General features: G+C 47.6%; 1 protein-coding gene across 1 annotated transcript in view; it reads left to right on the top strand.

Moving 5' to 3' along the window:
- LOC144818783 (glyoxylate reductase/hydroxypyruvate reductase-like) overlaps positions 1-19872 on the top strand; it is a 228384-nt gene that overhangs the window by 78631 nt on the left and 129881 nt on the right. The window contains exon 3 of the mRNA XM_078676526.1: positions 9886-9958. Within this exon, the coding sequence (XP_078532652.1) occupies positions 9886-9958 (73 nt within the window). The remainder of the gene's footprint in view (positions 1-9885; positions 9959-19872) is intronic.

The following is a 19872-nucleotide window of genomic DNA, read 5'->3' as shown; positions in this document are numbered from 1 at the left end:
CCCCCAAATGTTACAGGCCGATATGCCTCATTGTTTAATCATTTGCAGGGCTGGGCCAGTGATAATAATATCCGGTCTCCATGTCAGCCTGGCTTTCGCCCAGGGCTAGGTACAGTGGAGCAGTGCCTGAACTTGCACTTGATTGAGGGCAAATATACCATCTCCAGGCGTTGCCCGCTGTACCAGTCCTTTATGGATCTATCTTCCATATTCAACTGTGTTAATAGGGCCAAGCTATGGTTGATTTTGATAGCTCTGGGGTGGAAGTTCCCCTGTCCTTTCTTTGTATACATTACATGAGAATATAGGGGCCATGGTTTACCATGGCTGAGCAGGAGAAACCACAGATGCTTTCCCTCCTGCTAATGGGGTACGTCAGGGGGTCTTTTTGGCACCTCTGCTTTTTATCATTTATATCAATGAACTAAGCACCCATTTGTCTACTTCCACAAGAGACATACCAAAAATTGGCAACTTATTAGTCCTTGCGTTATTATACACAACAATGCCATCTTAATGGCTAGGACGCCCAGCGCCTTACGTATTTTGGTAGAGTCCTTTTTTTTAAATGTATGGGTAGTTTAGATATGTTTACCAATTATGGGAAATCATGCATGCGCGTCTGAAAGGAGAAATCTGTCGTCCTTAAAGTTGAAAGATCATTCTCTGAGTTCTGTGCAGAATATTCATTATCTTTGTGTTACTTTTCGTTTCCCCCAAGTCTTGGCAACCCCAGGTTAACGCAGCACGCATGAAACTAGGTTGGGCAGCCGGGTCTCCATTTAATCCCACTCAAGTGCCTTATTTCCCCTTGTGTTACAATTTACAACCTGCAGTATGTTCCCAGAGCGTCTAAAGGAGTGGGGGTATGTGAGTACCACAATGTTTTCCCCATTCAGGTCGAAGAAAAAAGGATTTGCAGGTGGCTTTTGAATCTTCCACTAACTAGTTCCCCTTTTATCTTACATTCGGACCTTAATTTAGATTGGAGGAGGACTTTAGATAGTATTCTGTTCGTAACTATTTCATTTCATTAGCAACAGGAGAGCTGGCTTTTTAGTTAGATCTGAAACTCTCAAGGTTGGAGAGGTCTCTTCTTTTTAGATTCAGAGCAGGCACTATGTAGCGTCTTCTGTGTTTTTCTGACACGGCAAAGGCCTGAGACAGTATTATATGGCAATGTACTAAAAATATGCAAAAAAAAGAAATTAATTTCTATATGGAAATGAATAAACAATTGTAAAATCGGTTCTTTCTGTGGGTGACATATTTATATTTGGAGTTATTACCCATTCATATAATTTTTAGTGGGGGATCTCCCTCGTTTTCTTTTCTGTATTTTCCCTGGATTGGATTCCCCCCAGAACCAGCGTTCTCAGGGTCCCTCTTTTGTTTTTTTGCTTGGAGTACAGATCCTGAACCTTGAATGTATCCCTTCAATTACCTCTGCTAGGGCTGCTGTAATATGTTCCTAATTACCAGGAAAACGGTTGCCTTTGATTGCAGGAAAACAGTCCTCATGGCTGACACCCTCGAGATTGTAGTAATCTAAGACCTCATCTGGTGGTGTTGTTGTTAGATGCAGCTGGTCACTTATAACTTATACAGTAAACAACATTTTAAACCCCCTCCCGATATAACATTTTGGCTGCAGTGGTGTCAAACCTAGTCAACAAAATGTTCAAGACTGTGTTGTCGGGATTTAAAGAGGCAAAGAGGGCTCACCGACAGGTACGAGTTCCCTGTTTGTTCCATTCTCTTCGTAGATGAGCCCTGCATTCATTCAGCATAGCTGGGAAAAGGCATACTATGTGTTCAAATGATTCCTCGCAGTTACCACAGCCCCTTGACGACATCAACTATGTAAGTTTTTAAAGCAAGGCCACTCCCCTAACCTAAGGGCTATGAATCGTATCTTCCAGTGAACGGTGCACGTGCTGGGAAAATATGATGCTGTGATGGCTGGCTAATACCCGGTAATAATTGACCAGACTTGTCTGCATTTTCTGAGTTGTGCCCTGTCTGAGTGAAATGACCAGAGGTGAATGCACTTTCTTGTGCTCACTTTGAAATGTTGTTATGTTGGATTACTGTCCCAGAGGTCTTTTGCTTCCAGGAGCTGAAGGCAGTCTTCTTGAAACCGACGGTGTACTTTACCTGACTGGCTACAGCTAATTTCAAACCATAGCAATGCTTTTTTGTTGTTGTTTTAGTTGTGGATTGGGGATAGGACACTGCCTGGTCTTTAAATATTGTTTCCCTAGGTCCCTTATTGTAAAAAAAATTGTATGTATCTTGGTAACTTATTGCACAGGTTAAGATAGGCACCAGCCCCTGCCTCCCATTGGTCTGAAAGGCCAAATTCGAGTCTGACCTGGGCAGGGGATGAATATTTCGGTAGACAAACCACTTGTTAATAGCTCTCAGCAATGAGTTTATTCAACAGGCTGTAGTCTTTTCCTAGCATGATTTGCCTGCCGTAGGTTAAAGAGGGGAGACTTTTAACCCTCACGACTGCTATTAGTGGAGGCATACTTGGGACCAGTAACTGTTTCGCTAGTTTTGATAGTGTCATCTGTAGCATCAGGGCTTTTTCTCCTGCCTCTTGTCGTTGTTTCACGAAGCAACATCTAGTGTCAATGTGAACCCATAGATACTTGTAGGACTGTTCCATCGTGATGTTTCTTCCACTGTAGGACATTCCTCCTCCTTGGTATTTTTTTAGCCCATATGTTACAACCTAGTTTTTGGTCAAGTTCATCTCCAATTTATTGGCAGTTGTGTAAATAAACAGCTACTCAAGAAGCCATAGAAGGCTGACCCTTGTGCAACTGAACAGAGCAAGATTATTGGCATACAGCAGGTTACTGATCAGGGTGGCACCTATTTTTGGGGAGTGACTGTTGATGGCATCAATGAACTACAATAAATCTGCAATAAATAAATTTAAAAGTATGGGAGCTAGCACATACCCCTGTTAAACTCCTTATGATGTCATTATTTTCCTGGAAATATGAGTTCCTTCACTCATTTTAATGGAGATCCATGTATCAGAATGGAGCTGAATTATAGCCTCTAAGAGGATCCGGGTTTTCCCCCATCTCTGTAGCTTAGCCCACAAGGAGGCCCTTGGAACGCGATCAAACGCCGCCATGAAGTCGCCAAAGCAACAGTGTATTAAAGATTTTGAGGCTGTTGCTTTGTCCATCAGGGCTGGTATTGCTGTTAAGTTGGTTAATGTCCCTGATTTAGCCACAAACCCCATTTAATTAAAGGGTATTAACTGATTTTGTTCCCCCAATAGCGTTAGGTCTTCCAGCAACAGACTGGCATAGTATTTGGCGTCATTGTCGAGGGGGCTATCAGCCTGTAATCTTTTGGATCTGATCTTGCTCCTCCTTTACAGATTGGGTGTAACATGGCGCCTTTCCATGAGTGTGGTATCTACGAGGTGGTCTGGTAGTAATCAAATAATGTTGTAAACTATTGTCCATTTGTTATTGCATACACTATTCGGGATTTAAAAGTGGCCTGGTCAATGATGTCATGATGTAGTGGGTCCTGATGTTGAAGAGAGGTTTCACTATCTGTTATGGGTATCACTCTTACACTACTCATTATTATTATTATTATTATTATTATTATTATTATTATACATCTCATTTTCCACACCTTGTAGCTCTACCTATTCACTACGTTCGTGCCCCCCCAGCTAAACCACTTCTTGTTCCATATTTACATGGTTCTGTATAGTTCTTGACTGCTTTGTAACTAAGTTTGTGTTGTTATGTACAAACATACATAAATACATAGCTTGGGCCATTATATCTAGCCTTGGTATGACAGTCTCCTTGTTACAACTTCTTCCCGAGAGTTTTCTGGGACCACTCCCATCACCCTTCTTGGAGATCCCTACCAGAACTCCTGAAAAGTAGGACTTGGCGGGGCCTGTCACTCCCCGTAGCTCTAGGACTTGCATAGATTTTTGAGTCAAACTCCTTGGGGTAAAATAGATTAAGAAAGACGAGGAAATCTGGGGAAAGCATAGGCAGAAATTTGCGATGCATAGATTGACATTTTCCCATTACAGTGCCTTTACGTCCTGTGCTTCTTTGTCGGATTGCATATTTCATGTGAATTTGAATAGTGTGTTTCAAGAGGCATCCTAGTTAGGGTTCATGTAAGGAAGATAAGATTCGTTACCATATAGTTTCATGAGAGTCACATAGTTTTGGGAATTTTCACCAATATGTTCCAGAGCTACACTTCCATTCTGCAAAACTCCTGGAAGGAGTTAATAGTGTAATGGGAGATAACTTGACAGGCATCCGGTGGCATGAAGACCAAATTATGACAGCAAGTAAACTTTTGCAAGTTTAATGAAAAAATTGATAATGACAAATTTGTATTATGATTAACTCCACTAAATATGTAAACTGTGTATTTGCTTAGAAATGATTAAGCAGTCTGGTGTTAGGTTTATGGTCAGTGACAGGAGTATGTTTAGGGTCGTTTTAAGGTTCAGGAATGTGCCAAAGATAGTGGCCAGTGTTAGGATACTAGTTAAATAATGGTTTAGGATTATTCCTAGGGTCAGAGTTTTGATTATGGTTTTGGTATGGATTAGTGCATGGCAGGGTTGTTGTCAGGGATTTTTCTCATTATGGTATGTTTTACTCAAGTTTCTTATTAAATTAAACATTTATTGTGCTTTATTTTAGGTAACTCATAATCACTTCATATTTGTACTTAACCAAGTTTTCATTCATTCCTATGACATATATCCACTGTGACAGAAATGGGATACCTGACAGTGATATTTTACAGCGACCAGAAGCCCTTACTGGCCCTTTGACTCAGATTGTACATCCACTTGAAACACATTATTCCTGGCACTTCTACCCCCTCCCCTCTCCCGAGGATCTCTTCTCACTTGGGTATGGACATTGTAGGACTCATGAAAGCTTTTGTGAGAATGAAGATTGTTTTTTTTGTTTTTGTTTTTAGGAAACCTGATCCTAGTGGGATTGTAGCTGAGAAGTTGGCTGGTGTGTTACTATTGGGACTGAAACATAATTGTAGAACCAAACCTATTTAAATGTATTTTAAAGTTTTGTTTCTTTGGCTTACATAGCTGCTGCATATTAGCTTGGGACTACGATAGACTCTCGATTTTTGTATATTTGTAATTCATTTTATCTTTTTTTATACAAGTGCTTTTATGGTCTAAATTGACCAAAATAAAGAAATAAAAGGTGCTCCATTTACCCTTGTACCATCTTGAAAAGGGCATAGTTTACTGACAGCTTTTACTTGGTGACGGTGACCGTCCTGACCTGGTCAGAACCGGTCGCTCCACTCGCTCCTTGGTGTGCCTTACTTGTGCCCCCGATCTCGCCTGCAATTGTGCCTGATATCGTATCGATATTGTTTATTAACCTGTATTTGTGCCAGATTGTGCCCCCGATCTCGCCTGCATTGTTTTGGTGCCATTTGTTGTGCTTCTTAACCCTCCCCGCTCCCTGCCGTTGCTCCCCCGCGGCCCCACCCCCGTTCCCTCCAGCATCCCCGGACCTCGCCACCCCGCTCCCACCTCCCAGCTGCTCCTCCCTCGCTTCGCCCCCCTCCACTCTCCACTTATGACAGAGTGGCAAACGTGCAGCGTTCATGCAAAGCGGGCGCGCCCTATGCGCGCCGAAGACAGGCCAAAGGTAAGCCCGTCTCCGCCCGTCCGCGCCTGGACCGCGCGCAGCGCTAGACCCCCTGGCTCCTGCAGAGGCCAACCCTCCCGCAAAACATACGACGCCGCAACCCTCACTGCACTCAACACCGGCCGACTCCCCGATTGCCACCGAGCCGCCCCAGGACGCACCCATGGACCCTTCACCTGCCAAGCCTGCAAGTTCTGCTGCATCAGGACCCACACTACAACCGCACACGCCAAACAGAGCTCCAACAATAACCACCTGAAGTGCATCCTGCTCAACACCCGTTTGGTCCACAGACACGCCATTGAACTATGGAACCTACCCGACACCATAACTCCGGACGTCACCTATCTCACGGAAACCTGGATGAACGCCTCATCAGCACCCGACATCGCCATAGCCATCCCGGACGGATACAAGATCATCCGAAGGGACCGCATCAACCAAACAGGAGGAGGCATCGCAATCGTCCACAAGAACACCATCCGCATCTCGACCAATTCCGACGACACCCTCACAGCCACCGAACACCTTCACTTCCAGATACACACCGACCCCAAGACCACACTGAGAGGCACCCTAATTTACAGACCCCCAGGACCCCGCACACAATTCAGCGAAGACATCACTGACTTTGTCAGCCGACACGCCCTCCCCTCCGTTGACTACATTCTCCTAGGGGACCTCAACTTCCACCTGGAGAATTACAACGACAACAACACCACCACCCTGCTGGACAACCTCGCCAATCTCGGACTCAAACAACTGGTGAACACCCCCACCCACTACGCCGGACACACGCTCGACTCAATCTTCTCCTCCAGCAAGCACATCTCCTTCAGCCACTCCACCGGACTCCACTGGACAGACCACAGCTGCGTCCACTTCAGCTTCAGAAAGAACACAACTCACCACTTCCCGCAACAGGCCCCCCGCAGAAACTGGAACAAAATTACCGCCGACCAGCTCACCACTTCATTGAATCAAAACGCTCCCGCCAGTTCAATGGACCCAAATGAAGCAGCCATCAATCTCGCACAGTGGAAGCAAAAAAGCCTCCTGGTTCAACGACGACCTCAAGAACTCCAAAAAGAACTGCCGCACCCTCGAGAAAGCCTGGCGAAGAAACCCAACCACAGACAACATGATCGCCCTCAAGAACGCCACCCTCAAACACCACCAGCTGATCAGCACCACCAAGAAGTCAGCATTTAAGGATCGACTAGACAACAACGCCCACAACAGCAAGGAACTCTTCAGCATCGTCAAAGAGCTCACCAATCCCAGCGCCGGCAACAACGACATCACTCCCTCTCAAGACCTCTGCGACTCTCTCGCCTCGTTCTTTCACAGCAAGATCGCAGACATACACAACAGCTTCGGCGACCAGACCACTGCCCCTACCACTGAACCAAAACTCCCCACCGCCACCCTCTGCGCCTGGACCCCAATCAGCACCGAAGACACCATCCGCATGATGAACTCCATCCATTCCGGATCGCCTACCGACCCATGCCCCCATCACATCTTCAACAAGGCCGACTCCGCCATCGCACCCCAACTCCGGGACATCATCAACTGCTCCTTCAACACCGCGACCTTCCCGGAGAGCTGGAAGCATGCCGAACTCAGCGCCCTTCTGAAGAAACCTTCAGCAGACCCCACCGAACTTAAGAACTACCGCCCCATCTCGCTCCTCCCATTCCCCGCCAAAGTCATAGAGAAGACCGTCAACAAGCAGCTCGCCGCCTTCCTTGAGTCTAACGGTTCCCTCGACCCTTCACAGTCCGGCTTCCGAGCCAACCACAGCACCGAGACCGCCCTCATCGCAGCCACAGACGACATCCGAACCCTACTCGACAACGGGGAAACAACGGCCCTCATCCTCCTGGACCTCTCCGCAGCGTTCTACACAGTTTGCCACCGCACCCTAGTACAACGCCTCAGAAACGTTGGGATACAAAATAAGGCATTGGATTGGATCATCTCGTTCCTAGCCGGAAGAACCCGGAGAGTCTGCCTCCCACCTTTCAGATCAGAGGCCACCAAAGTCATCTGCGGCGTACCACAAGGATCATCACTCAGCCCCACCCTCTTCAACGTCTACATGAGCCCCCTCGCATCCATCGCACACCAACACAACCTAAACATCATCTCCTACGCGGACGACACTCAGCTAATCCTCTCCCTCACCAAAGACCCAACCACCGCCAGAACCAACCTACACGAAGGGATGAAAGAAGTAGCCGAGTGGATGAAGAACAGCGCCCTAAAACTGAACTCAGACAAGACAGAAGTCCTCATCCTAGGATCATCCCCCTCTGCCTGGGACGACTCCCGGTGGCCCCCGGTCCTTGGCAGCGCACCCAAACCAACGGACCATGCTCGCAACCTGGGCTTCATCCTAGACTCCTCCCTCTCGATGACCAGACAAGTCAACACCGTCTCATCATTATGTTTTAACATCCTACGCATGCTCCGAAAGATCTTCAGATGGATCCCCATCGAAACAAGGAAGACGGTCACCCAAGCACTTGTCACCAGCCGACTGGACTACGGTAACACCCTCTACACCGGAACCACAGCCAAACTGCAGAAAAGACTTCAACGCATCCAGAACGCCTCCGCTCGACTCATCCTGGACATACCTCGGCAAAGCCACATAGCCGAACACCTAAGAGACCTTCACTGGCTCCCCGTCAGCAAAAGAATCACGTTCCGTCTCCTCACCCACGCACACAAGGCCCTCCACGACCTAGGACCCAAATACCTCAACAATCGCCTAACCTTTCACACTCCCACCCGCCAACTGCGATCATCCAATCAAGCCCTCGCCACGATTCCACGCATCCGAAGAGCCACCATGGGAGGAAGATCCTTCTCCTACCTGGCGGCGAAGACCTGGAACTCCCTCCCCACCCACCTCCGTCTTACCCAGGACCACCTCTCCTTTAGAAAACAACTCAAAACCTGGCTGTTCGATCAATAGTGAACCCCTCCCCCTTAAGCGCCTTGAGACCCTCTGGGTGAGTAGCGCGCTATACAAATTTCTGATTGGATTGGATTGGACTTATTTAATTACATATTTTTAATATTATGAAATGCTTAGTTGATGCTAAAAAGCCCACTGAGTCACTCAAATTATTAAACAGCTAAACTCTTCACGGTTAAAAGTGTTGTGAAGCATTTATTAAAAAATATGCAGAACCCATGAATGTTCTCTTACTAAGCCTACGTGTTCAGGTAGGCTTGTGATCACCAACGCCATAAAAAAGAGGTATTTTTGAACGTGAAAGATTCAGATAAACAGATCTATAGCAAGATCTGGTGATCGAGATGGATGCTAGATAGAGAAGATGGCACAATGTGGAGGTTGATACTTTAGCCAAAAGTGTTACAACTTGAAATGTTGGTTTTAAAGATGGGATAAAATAAGATACAACACTATTAGATAAGAAAGGATGAGAAGAGAAGACAAGACAAGACAATACAGGTCAGGTCAGGTCAAGACAAGCTAAAACAAGACAAGATTAGGTAAGATATAAATAAAGAATTAAAATCGTATCAGTCAGTGTAGACTTCTGGATGTTATTTGTCCATTGGCAAAGGTCTTTGTTCACTCAAAAGAGGTGGCATTCTCAAGAACCCATATGACCCTGTTAGTGCAAGGATGAGTTCATAGAGGACATATAAAGTATCATCTAATAGGAGAAAGATGTGACATTACAATACACATTGACCCAACCCTTGAAGAGATAGCCATCAAAGAAGATGAGTTTGAGGCTAAAGGGGTGCTATTTCACAAGCTTAAACGAAGCATTTGCCTAGCTATGGTAGATCTTTAACCTCTTTAGTAAAGTCTTATCAGTTTTAATTGGGGATCAAGATGGTGGAAAGAGCAGGAACTTACAGTCCTTTTGTGCTTAGACTTACTTAAAAGCACCAGTGTTAGAGTAATAACAGATATATATGCATATGCTTCGTTTACGTTTACATAGTAATACCTGCAGTGGCACTGTATATTTTAGAATAGGCTTGTATAGAAGAACATATGTGCACGAAGTGGTATCACTGTCAGAACTGTATTCATAGAATCCTACTTGCAGTAGCAATTAACTTTAGGGTCCGTGTCATGTATGCTGTGTGAGTAATCACATATTTTCTGTGTCAATTATAGGACCCAGTCTCAAAGTGGTCAGCACCATGTCTGTGGGATATGATCACCTGTCGCTTGAAGATTTGAAGAAACGGTAAGTGGTAGGTTCCAAATATTTGGGCTTGGCTGTAGACCATTACACAGCTCTCTGCTTCTGAAATGTCCTCCAAGAGACAATGTATTAAAAGACAAGGGTGCCCTAATACTTGAACCTGGGGTAGTCGATAATGTTAGGAAAACAATGGTTCATAGGTGGTCAATTGGTCCTTTTAGCATAACAACCATAATTGGAGAGAGTGTTAATCTATTTGCCTACGGCATAGCACATTTTAGTCAATAATCGTCAGAATTAAAGCAATAGTTGGTAGTTTAAAATTGTACGACTGGACACAAAATGGAAATTGACATAATAAAGCATTTATTATTATTAATATATCAAAAGAGCTTTTAGAAGTATAGTTCAAGTGCTCACAAAAAAGTGAAAGGTGTGTGGTGTGACAAGTGAAGCTGATATTTAAAATATATACATCGCATTGACAACAATAGTAAAAACTCCTGGCATACATTTTAGCAGTAAAGGAGTTTTTTGTTGTGCATGGGGTCGACGGCGTTTCGATCTCAGATTTTTTAGATCATCATCAGGACGATAGATTGTGAACATGAAGAATCTATAACATAAGAATAATGTAGAAAGCATAATTCAAGGGTCCCTGGAAGAAGATCGACCGTAGAGCAGAGTCATTTACACAGTTTGATTATTTGAAGTGTTCCCGACGAAGTGAGTATCATGAAATAATAAATATTAGGAATAGCATGTGTCCTCCTCTCTTCCTGCCAACTAACAAGACTTATCAAGAAAACAACAGCCATAAAGTGAAGTGTGGGAGAAATCAAATAATCCATTGAAGCACAGTAAAAGGGGATCATAGAGTGTAGAGCATAGACACAACAATTAAGCTAAAGCACCTGAGTATGCTTTAGCCTATCAAGAGTTGATGGCATGCATCTGCAGATTTAAAATATGCGTCTGCAGATGCGTCTTAGGACTGTATATGGAGTTTGGCAAATACAGGACATTTGCCAAAAATAGTTGATGTCTGTCGATTCTATTTACAGTGTATAGGGCCTCTATGGATTCCCAATAACATGGATGGGGCACCTGCAACATTTTGGCATTTGCCAGAGGTCCTGCATCCAACAACTCAAAATTAGGCCCTAAGTTAACGCCTTAACCGTGGCGGCAATTCCGCCGCGGTGCGGGCGTTCTAATAAGTGGGCGGGGCTGCGTCGGCCTTTGTTCGTTCGCAGCACTAGGAAGGGAGTGCTCCCGTCGGCCAACAGAAGGGGTTAATAGTGGAAACCCCATGGATTGTATAAAAAGAATGGTATCATGCTAACGCTAATAATACAATCAGGTGGGGGGTACTAAATGAAGGTCATCCCATTAGAGTGAGACAAGGTTATCTGATAGATTCCAGAGCTTTTCTACAATCTCAGTTTGAATGTTCATGTGGAAGCCTACCATTGCACCTACACAGATTTCTGATAGTATTTTCTACCAATTTACATTATTAGGGCCCTCAGGTTAGCTTCACAACCTTGTCATTGTTTTATTATCAAAGATTACTGTGTTAGTCAGATGTTGTGTTTTGTTTCTGTGAGTTTTGCCTGCAAGATAGGCACACCATCACCAAATAGCAATTTAAAGGCGGAAATTGGTTTTGTGAATACTACATTTGGCACGTCATGACCTTTTACTAGAAGAATTATGCAAATATGCAAGCCAGCTGCTGCAGGGAAGGGTCCCGCCCCTGCCCAGGGACTGTAAAGTGGCTGAGGACAAGGTAGGTTTTAAATAACTCGGAATCTATATAACCAAAGATCCCAAACAGTACTACATCCATAACCTACTATTGCCATTGCAGAGGCTAAGAAGTGATGTGGACCACTGGAAGACTCTCACTCTGTCATTATTGGGTAGAGCAGCTCTATTCAAGATGATGTCCCTGCCCCGCTTTTTATATGTCTTACATAACTCACCCAATCCAGTCACCGCGAATGTGGAAACCTGTATAAACAGCAAGAGACATCACTGTATAATCCTTCCCCTGTGATTGCATACTGTGCAATGGTATTATAATATCAGCAGTTATAAGATATAAAAAAAAAAAATATATATATATATATATATATATATATATATATATATATATATATATATACAAGCGAGCAGTAAGTGATAATGTGACTAGAAAGATGTCAGCCTCGCCAGTAGCCACTGTTAAAAAAAAAACCTCTTTGGAACTTAATTTGTCGCTTTTATACTTTCTGTATTATTTTAAATTGAAACTTTCTGGTTGTATAGGTGACCTCATTGAACAAATCCCAGAAGGTGTGTAAAGCAGATATGTCTATTGTTACAGCATATCACCTGCTCAGCTGGCCACAAGCGTTTGATTGAATTCCTGTTTTTAGTGAAGGACAGCCAATAAAAATATTTAATCTTGATGTATGTATTGACCTCTGAGGCGGAAAGCCGGAGGACTGTATTTTGCTCTGTGTTTTAAAACTTACTTGTCACTTGCACTGCTTTTAAAAACCTACTCACTTGTTTCAGACGCGCTTGCCTAACGCGCCGAGCAGCCCTCCTGACACCCCCTGACACAGCGGAACGTAGCGCTGATACAGGGAAACCCCTCAAACCGCCATCGCGGCTCGAAGGTGTAGACACGCCCACTACGAGGCCACGCCCACGTCCCACGCCTCAAATGTGTCGGCCATACCAGCGCAGCGGACGAGCGCAGCGGGAGCGCCTAAGGCAAGCCCGTCTGCGCCCGTCCGCGCACGGCCGGGCTCAGGGCCAGAACCCTAGGGTAAGCTACTCGCGTCGGGACCTCCTCAGTCTCAGACCCACCAATGATAGCTCATGTAACTATGTCCATGATCTTGACGGACCATTTACCAGCTGCACACTCTGCTGCCCAGTTCAGCTACAACTCCACAGTCGACCCGCCATTCCTTCGGCTCTTAAACTGGCCACTCTGAACTGTCGCTCACTCCCTATGCACGCGCTGTTCATTAATCACCTAATAGAAGACCACGAGATCGACATTTTGTTCCTCTCTGAAACATGGCTTACCGACCACTCGGACTCAGACGTTGTTCGAGCCCTCCCTCCGGGCTTCCTTATCCAATCCCAACCTCGTCCTTCAGGCAGAGGAGGAGGACTGGCCATCATCTACCGGGACTACCTCTCCTGCAGAGCCAACGACGCTCATATCCTGGACTCCGAAAGCCTCTATTTTACCATCCAGTTAGCGCCGACTAGCTCACTGTCAGGCCTCCTAGTTTATCGTCCCCCTGGCCACTCTGGCCCTTTTGCCAGCGCTCTCTTAGAAGCCATAGCGTCTCAGGCCCACTCCACATCTAACTTCGCGATACTAGGAGACCTCAACATCCACTTCGATGACCCCCTAGATACAGGGGCAGTCGACTTGATTGCAGAACTGGCTGCCTACGGTCTCCACCTCATCAACTCTGGAGCCACACACACTAAAGGTCATTTGCTCGATCCAGTGTTTACCAACATCCCCACCCTTCAAGCCAAAGAGTCCCTACCCCTCCCGTGGACGGACCACTTCATGGTCCCTCTCCGCCTACCAGGAGCCTTCAAGAAACTCCACAAACCCACCACCTATACCAGGGCCAGACTCTCCGCACAGGAATGGGCCAGAACCCTGAACTCTACCACCCCTACCCCTTCGGAAGATCCGGTCACCGCAGATAGCAAATTCAGGGAGTGGATCTCCATGTCACTCGACTCTATCCTCCCCATAAAAACCCGTGAGGATAAAAACGGGAAATTAGGATCTGCCCCATGGTACACCCCGGAACTCCGGACTCTCCGCAAAGACTGCAAAAAAGCAGAGCGACTATGGAGGAAAGACTGGCTGCACGCCAGCAAGGAAGCCTATCAGAGGTCGGTGAGAATCTACAAATCAACCCTGAAGCTCACTAAAGCCTCACACTACGACACTAGAATAAAAAACTCCACCAACTCGGCAAGAGAATCCTTTCTCATCGCCAAAGAGCTATTGAAAATACCAGCTCCCCCCTCATCCATCACTCCCCCGGCGGACAGAAGTGACGAATTGGCTACCTACTTCAACTCCAAAATCGCACGTATTCTAGTCTCCCTCCCCCATCCCTGCCTGCCGAACCACATGGACAATGATGCATCTACCAACCTCTCAGGAAACATCATGCATCCTCAGCTGACCGCTTTCAGAGCAGTAACACTGGACGAAGTAGGCACAACCATGGCCAAAATGAAAAGCGGCTCCCCTCTGGATCCTGCCCCCATTAGATTCCTGAAAACAGTAGCCCCTGTCATCGTGCCTACGATCACGGAGCTGATAAACATCTCGCTATCTCAAGGCTCTGTCCCCCCAAGCTGGAAGAGTGCAGTAGTCAAGGCACTCCTAAAAAAACCTCATTTGGACCCCGCCGACATGGCGAACTACCGGCCAATCTCACTCCTCCCATGCGTCGGCAAAATGGCCGAGAAACTGGTCAATGGGCAACTGTCACAGTTCCTTGAATCAAACAACCTTCTGCGGCAGTCACAAACTGGGTTCCGCCCGGGCCACGGCACAGATACCGCCCTTCTCGCTGTCATCGAGGAGGCAAGGTGCATCCTGGATTCAGGAGGGTCAGTGGCAGTGATCCTCCTGGACCTCAGCGCAGCCTTCGACACGGTTAACCACCGTGTCCTACTCCATCGGGTGGCAGGGCTCGCAGGTTCGGCGCTCACATGGATAGAATCCTTCCTTTCAGGGCGCTCGTTCCAGGTATGGGATGGCAACTCCCACTCTGCCTCCCTCCCCCTTGCGAGCGGAGTCCCCCAGGGGTCATCACTAAGCCCCACTTTATTTAACGCTTACATGGCCCCCCTCGAGGATGTCGTCGCCCCCTTCGGGATTAAGATAGTGAGCTATGCGGACGACACGCAATTGGTCGTCTCACTCTCACATCTGGACAATCACCCAGACAATCTGCCGAACTGCCTCCAGCAAATTCACCACTGGATGTGCGAGTCATCGCTCAAGCTAAACGGATCAAAGACAGAAGTCATGCTTTTGGGCAAGCAATGGACCACCATCCCCTCATCGGTCTGGCCAGACGTCTTCGGTGAAGTACCCACCCCGAAACAAGTAATTAAGACCTTAGGAGTCTGGCTGGAACCCGAGCTGTCTCTGAAAACCCAAGCAGCCAAAACAGCAGGCACCTGTTTTGGTCTCATGCGCTCCATCCGCAGGATCCTCCCACTACTTCCGCCCCTATCTAGGAAACTCTTGGTCCAAGGCCTGATCCTTGCGCGGCTAGACTTTAGTAACACGGTCTATCTAGGAGCTCCTGAAGCCACTATGGCTAAACTTCAGCGTACGCAAAATGCAGCTGCCCGGCTCCTTATGAATCTCCCTTCCAGAGTCTCAGCCAGACCAGCGATCAAGGCCCTCCACTGGCTTCCAATACGACAAAGGGTAGAATTCAAGGCCCTGTGCACCGCACACAAACTTCTCAACGGTCTCGGCCCTGCTATCCTGAGAGACCTGGTTACCCCCTACAAGGCCCCCAGGTCCCTACGCTCGGACAATGAGCGTCTGGCCAACGTCCCCAGATACAGGAAGGCACGCACCGGCGGTCGACGCTTTTCTGTAAAAGCATCCTCAGGATGGAACTCACTTCCTCGCCCCCTGAGGCTGGAACCCAGCCATCTCCTTTTCCGGAAAAAATTGAAAACGCTGCTGTTCCCAAAATAAAGTCCCCTCCCCCTCTGGTCTCCACAAATGCTACAGCGCGGGGATGCCTCCGGGTCACCAGGCGCTCTATAAATCGCTAAATAAATAAATAAATAAATAAATCATCAAAGGTCATCTATTCTTCTCATGGTGAATAGGGCCTAAGAAGTTCACTGCTCTGACCCAACCTGCAGATGAGAGCAGGAAATTAAAAAAAAGCCACCACCCTCCTAGTCTCATTGTAACAATGTAGCTCTACAAATAGTTAGAGGTGTGATGGAGTGAGGGATCCTGAATGGATATTCCCATCACCGGAAGACAATCTGGAAATTGGAGGAAAGGACTCAGTGTTGCAAATCAAATCAGGATAACCACTTACTATATAAATGAGTTCCATTACATTTATTGTATTTACATTTATGTTATGTTGATATCCTGCATTTATGGCAAGGACTTGCCCATCCTGGTCTTGCATTGAACACCTCTGCTTTAGTGTGTCCTCCTCAATCTCATAAATTCAGCACAATAACAATTGATAAAGCACAGCTAGAGACTAGATGATGTCTGGATCAATCAACAGCAATAGAAGAGAGCTAGTCTAGAAACCAGTTGGTCTATCGTGCTGAACTTAGCTTTTTCAGCCTTCATTATCTTCATGAAGTAGACTGACCAGCTATTGTGGAATTCATTATACATGTTAATGTCTATTTGACTGTTTTTAGCCATGAGAATGATTGGGTGAATGTAGATATGATTGGAGTGAGTATGTGGATTTATTCATATTTCCTTTCTTATGATAGTGTCTTTTTCGAATACTCTGTTCCAACAGTTTATTATGAATTATTGTCAAATTTTGATTGTTACTTGAGTTGCCTTAGGACTTTGCACTTAAAGTATATAGAAATGGGACCAGCTTTGTCTGGTGCTGGATCTTATTGGAATGTGAGGAGCTGGAGTTCCATTAGTGAGGACACAGGGGGACGGGTCAGCATATGTGGCATTTATGGTATTCACATCTAAAGCCTAGTACAATTAGGATATGGAAGAGGGAATACCAGGGGACTCTTTCTAAGGCCTTATTGGTATCTATTCAAAGAACAATGTCATAGTCATCAAAAGAAAGACAGTAATGTTCAGAAGATCCCTGCCATTGTCCAAAACATACCTTTCCTTTATGAAACCTGTTGGGTCATTCAGCTGGGGATAGGCAGTTTGAGGCACTAAGCAGTGCATTTAGTGTAGATTTTAGCATCTTCTTCTTTATGAAAGTAGGTTTATAAGACTCACAATAGTTCTTGTAATGCCTGTTCATTGGGAAGAGTACAAAGGAAGCTGCTAATGTTGAGGTAGGAACCATCCCAGAGTTGCATTTTTTTAAAGACTTGGGTGAGCTCTTGAGCAAGGGTCTAGTCATACTGCCTTCTGTTGCTTAGGGGCTAAGAGTTTGTCCATGTTCTCCGCCAAAATCTGTGAAAGATGCAGATCCTAGTCAAAACATACTTACATCTGAGTAAATAGGAAGGGGTTCTGTGTAAAGATCACTGTATAATTGCCAAAATCTAGAATATCTGGCGAGGACAATCACCTTTATAGAGTTATCTTTCTGAAGGATGGCACCAATAAAATTGGATTGATGGAAATGGTAGGAGTCAGGAAAGCTAAAGGCTTTCCTCATGTTTGGATGCATCTAGCAAACATTTCTCGGCTCTCGAAGGAGTGTTTTTTAGGCGTTCTAACAGTTTGTTCAGGTCATTGAGGATCTTTTTGCTACCTTTAGTTTTGTGGGGATTTTTGACATCTGTTAAAGATTAAAGGAATGCCTTTTCCTTTACTTTGAAATTATTGAAGACTGTATTTGAAGAACTCGGGAAAACACAAATGTAGACACTGAGCTCAGGCTGTCGTCACCAAGTAAAGCAAAAACGCCGGACTGACGAGTAATCAAATCCTGTGGGGAAGGACTTGATATACAGTTTTGTCTTGTCAACGGGCTTATCAAAACTTGGATACTTATCCATAATGAAAAAGTATTGAATAGAAAAAGAACGGATACCAATCCAGGATCTATTGTGTGATCTGTTTTTGATTTAGCCCTGAGGAAGCCCGTTTGGGTGAAACACGTTGTCTGTGGCTGTGTGTATCGCTCATCCTCTTGAAAAAATAAAGAAGTCTCCACATCGAAGATTGTGAAGATTCATCATTATTGGCATATTATGTGCGATTTTTTGTGTGCCTCTCTGTGCTTTGTTTTATCTATGAGAATGTATTAGGACGTGTGGCAGTGAACATCAGAGGTGGGCATGCACTCTACTAAAAATCTGTTTAAGGGGAGCGTGGCCTGAAGCGTCAAGATGGCGGACGTACTCTAAGAGTGCTCCCGACCCCCTCCCTCATCTGCCTGGCATCCGCCCATCCTCAGCTGCAACATACCTTCAGGATCAAGCTGTTGGACCCCCCGCATTGTCCGCTCTGCTCAGATCCCTCTTGAGAGCGGATCGGACTCCCCACTGCAGCGGGTGGCCTTCTTTACCCTGCCGTCCCGACCCTTCAAAATGGCCCACCGTGCCTGAGACGGGTGCTCCTCTGGCTGGTAATCAGGCCGCCTTCACCTGTTGTAGGGCCCACATCCAGGACTCCCCCTTCGGAAGGAGCCCCCTCGGAGACCCCCGGCGCTGGGGGGGGTGCAGCGGCTGTGGGGCCGGCGCTCCCAGCGGTGAAGGCTTGCTCTGGTGCCCTTACTGGTTCATACCGCGGCTGGGTGAGGACCGCCGCGTCTTGGCTGTCATCATCGGACAGCGGTGTTCTCGTCCAGTGCCCCAGACTGCTGCTGATCCGGCTGTTTGGCGGGGCAGCGGGGGTGGGGCCCGCCTGGGCTGCTGTCCGCAGCCGGGGGCTGCCATTGCGAGTGGGGGAGAGATGCTCACTGCCCCCCCTTGAGGCCTGAGGTGCCTGCAGATCAATTTCTGGGGGCCTGCTGTGTGTCCTTCCTCTGCCGGTGGGAACGCTTACTGCCCCTGAGGCCTGCTGAGGCCTTCTCGACTGTTAGGGTCTCGCTGTGCCTTCCCCTGCTGGGCCAGACTGGTGCACGGAAGCAACTGCCTGCTGGAGCGCCTGGACCCAATCGGAGGACCTTGGGCCTTGGACGGACGGTGAGTGGGGGGGACCAGCCACTGAGTCAAGTGGTGGCCGGGGAGGTGAGGACAGTGCTTTGTCCCCCCCTGCTTCTCCCTTGAGGGTGCTGCGGTGTGGGTCTGGCTGGGTGGGTCCTCCCTTGCTGCCCTGCATCGCCTCCCTGGTCACATCGCGCCGGTTTGAGGTGGCGGCCCCACCCCAGGGAGTCCTGGGAACGTCTTGCTCACAGCGGTGGCCTTGGTGGTTGGCTTGCCGGGGGGGCGGGAATCAGCCACTGTGTCGGGTGGCGGGCAGGGCTGAAACACTGGCGCTCTGCCACCCCCTCCCGCGGCGCGCTTCTTGTCTGGGGGTACCTCCGTGACTCCACCGGCCCGGGGTCGCCCCAGCCGGGATTGATCTCCTCCATACCTAACGGATCCCTGCCATCTCCCACTATTACACCTGGGTGGGGGCCTCCTCCTGGCTGCTGGGGCTGCCGACCCCTGGGTTGCCTGACCCCCGTGGTCCCCACCGTACCGGCCCATGCCCTGAAACTTGAACGTCGCTGCTCACGTCTGGGTCTGGCTGGACCTAGAGGGTGAGGGGTGTACGGTGCCCCTCTTCATTGTTGATCTCACTCTGCCCTTCACCCACTCAGGACGGTTTGTTGGGCCGTGAACTCCATCGCAGACACTGGCCTTCCCGGGGACCCCCCACTGCTCCGGCTGTTCCCTCGGGGTGAGGACATCCGCATCAGATCTTGAGGCCGGGCTGGAGGACCGATGCAGCGGTAGGTGACTGGCCTGGCCTGTCTGCCCTTAGCCCGGGAGCTCCACCTTGCCCCGTGGGTGGCCCGAGGCACAGCTAACTCTTGCCCCCTCTGGGGACCCAAGGGGTTCGACTTGGGTGCCAGGATCCGAGCATTGACGGCCTAGGTGTCTGGGAGCCCCCACCCGTCCCTCTGCATATCCGCCACCTGTCCCGCGATGGGCAGAAACCGCCCCATATAGAATCCGGCCCCTCCGACCCAAACCAAAATGGACCAGTTTACCACGTCAGACCGAGACCCGGGAGGCTGACCGCCCGGCATGCCGGG

This window comes from Lissotriton helveticus, chromosome 2_1 (genome assembly GCF_964261635.1).
Source record: "Lissotriton helveticus chromosome 2_1, aLisHel1.1, whole genome shotgun sequence".
Classification (NCBI taxonomy): Eukaryota; Metazoa; Chordata; class Amphibia; order Caudata; family Salamandridae; genus Lissotriton; species Lissotriton helveticus.
The sequence above is the reverse complement of the archived record's forward strand: the minus strand, read 5'-3'. Positions and strand labels throughout refer to the sequence as shown.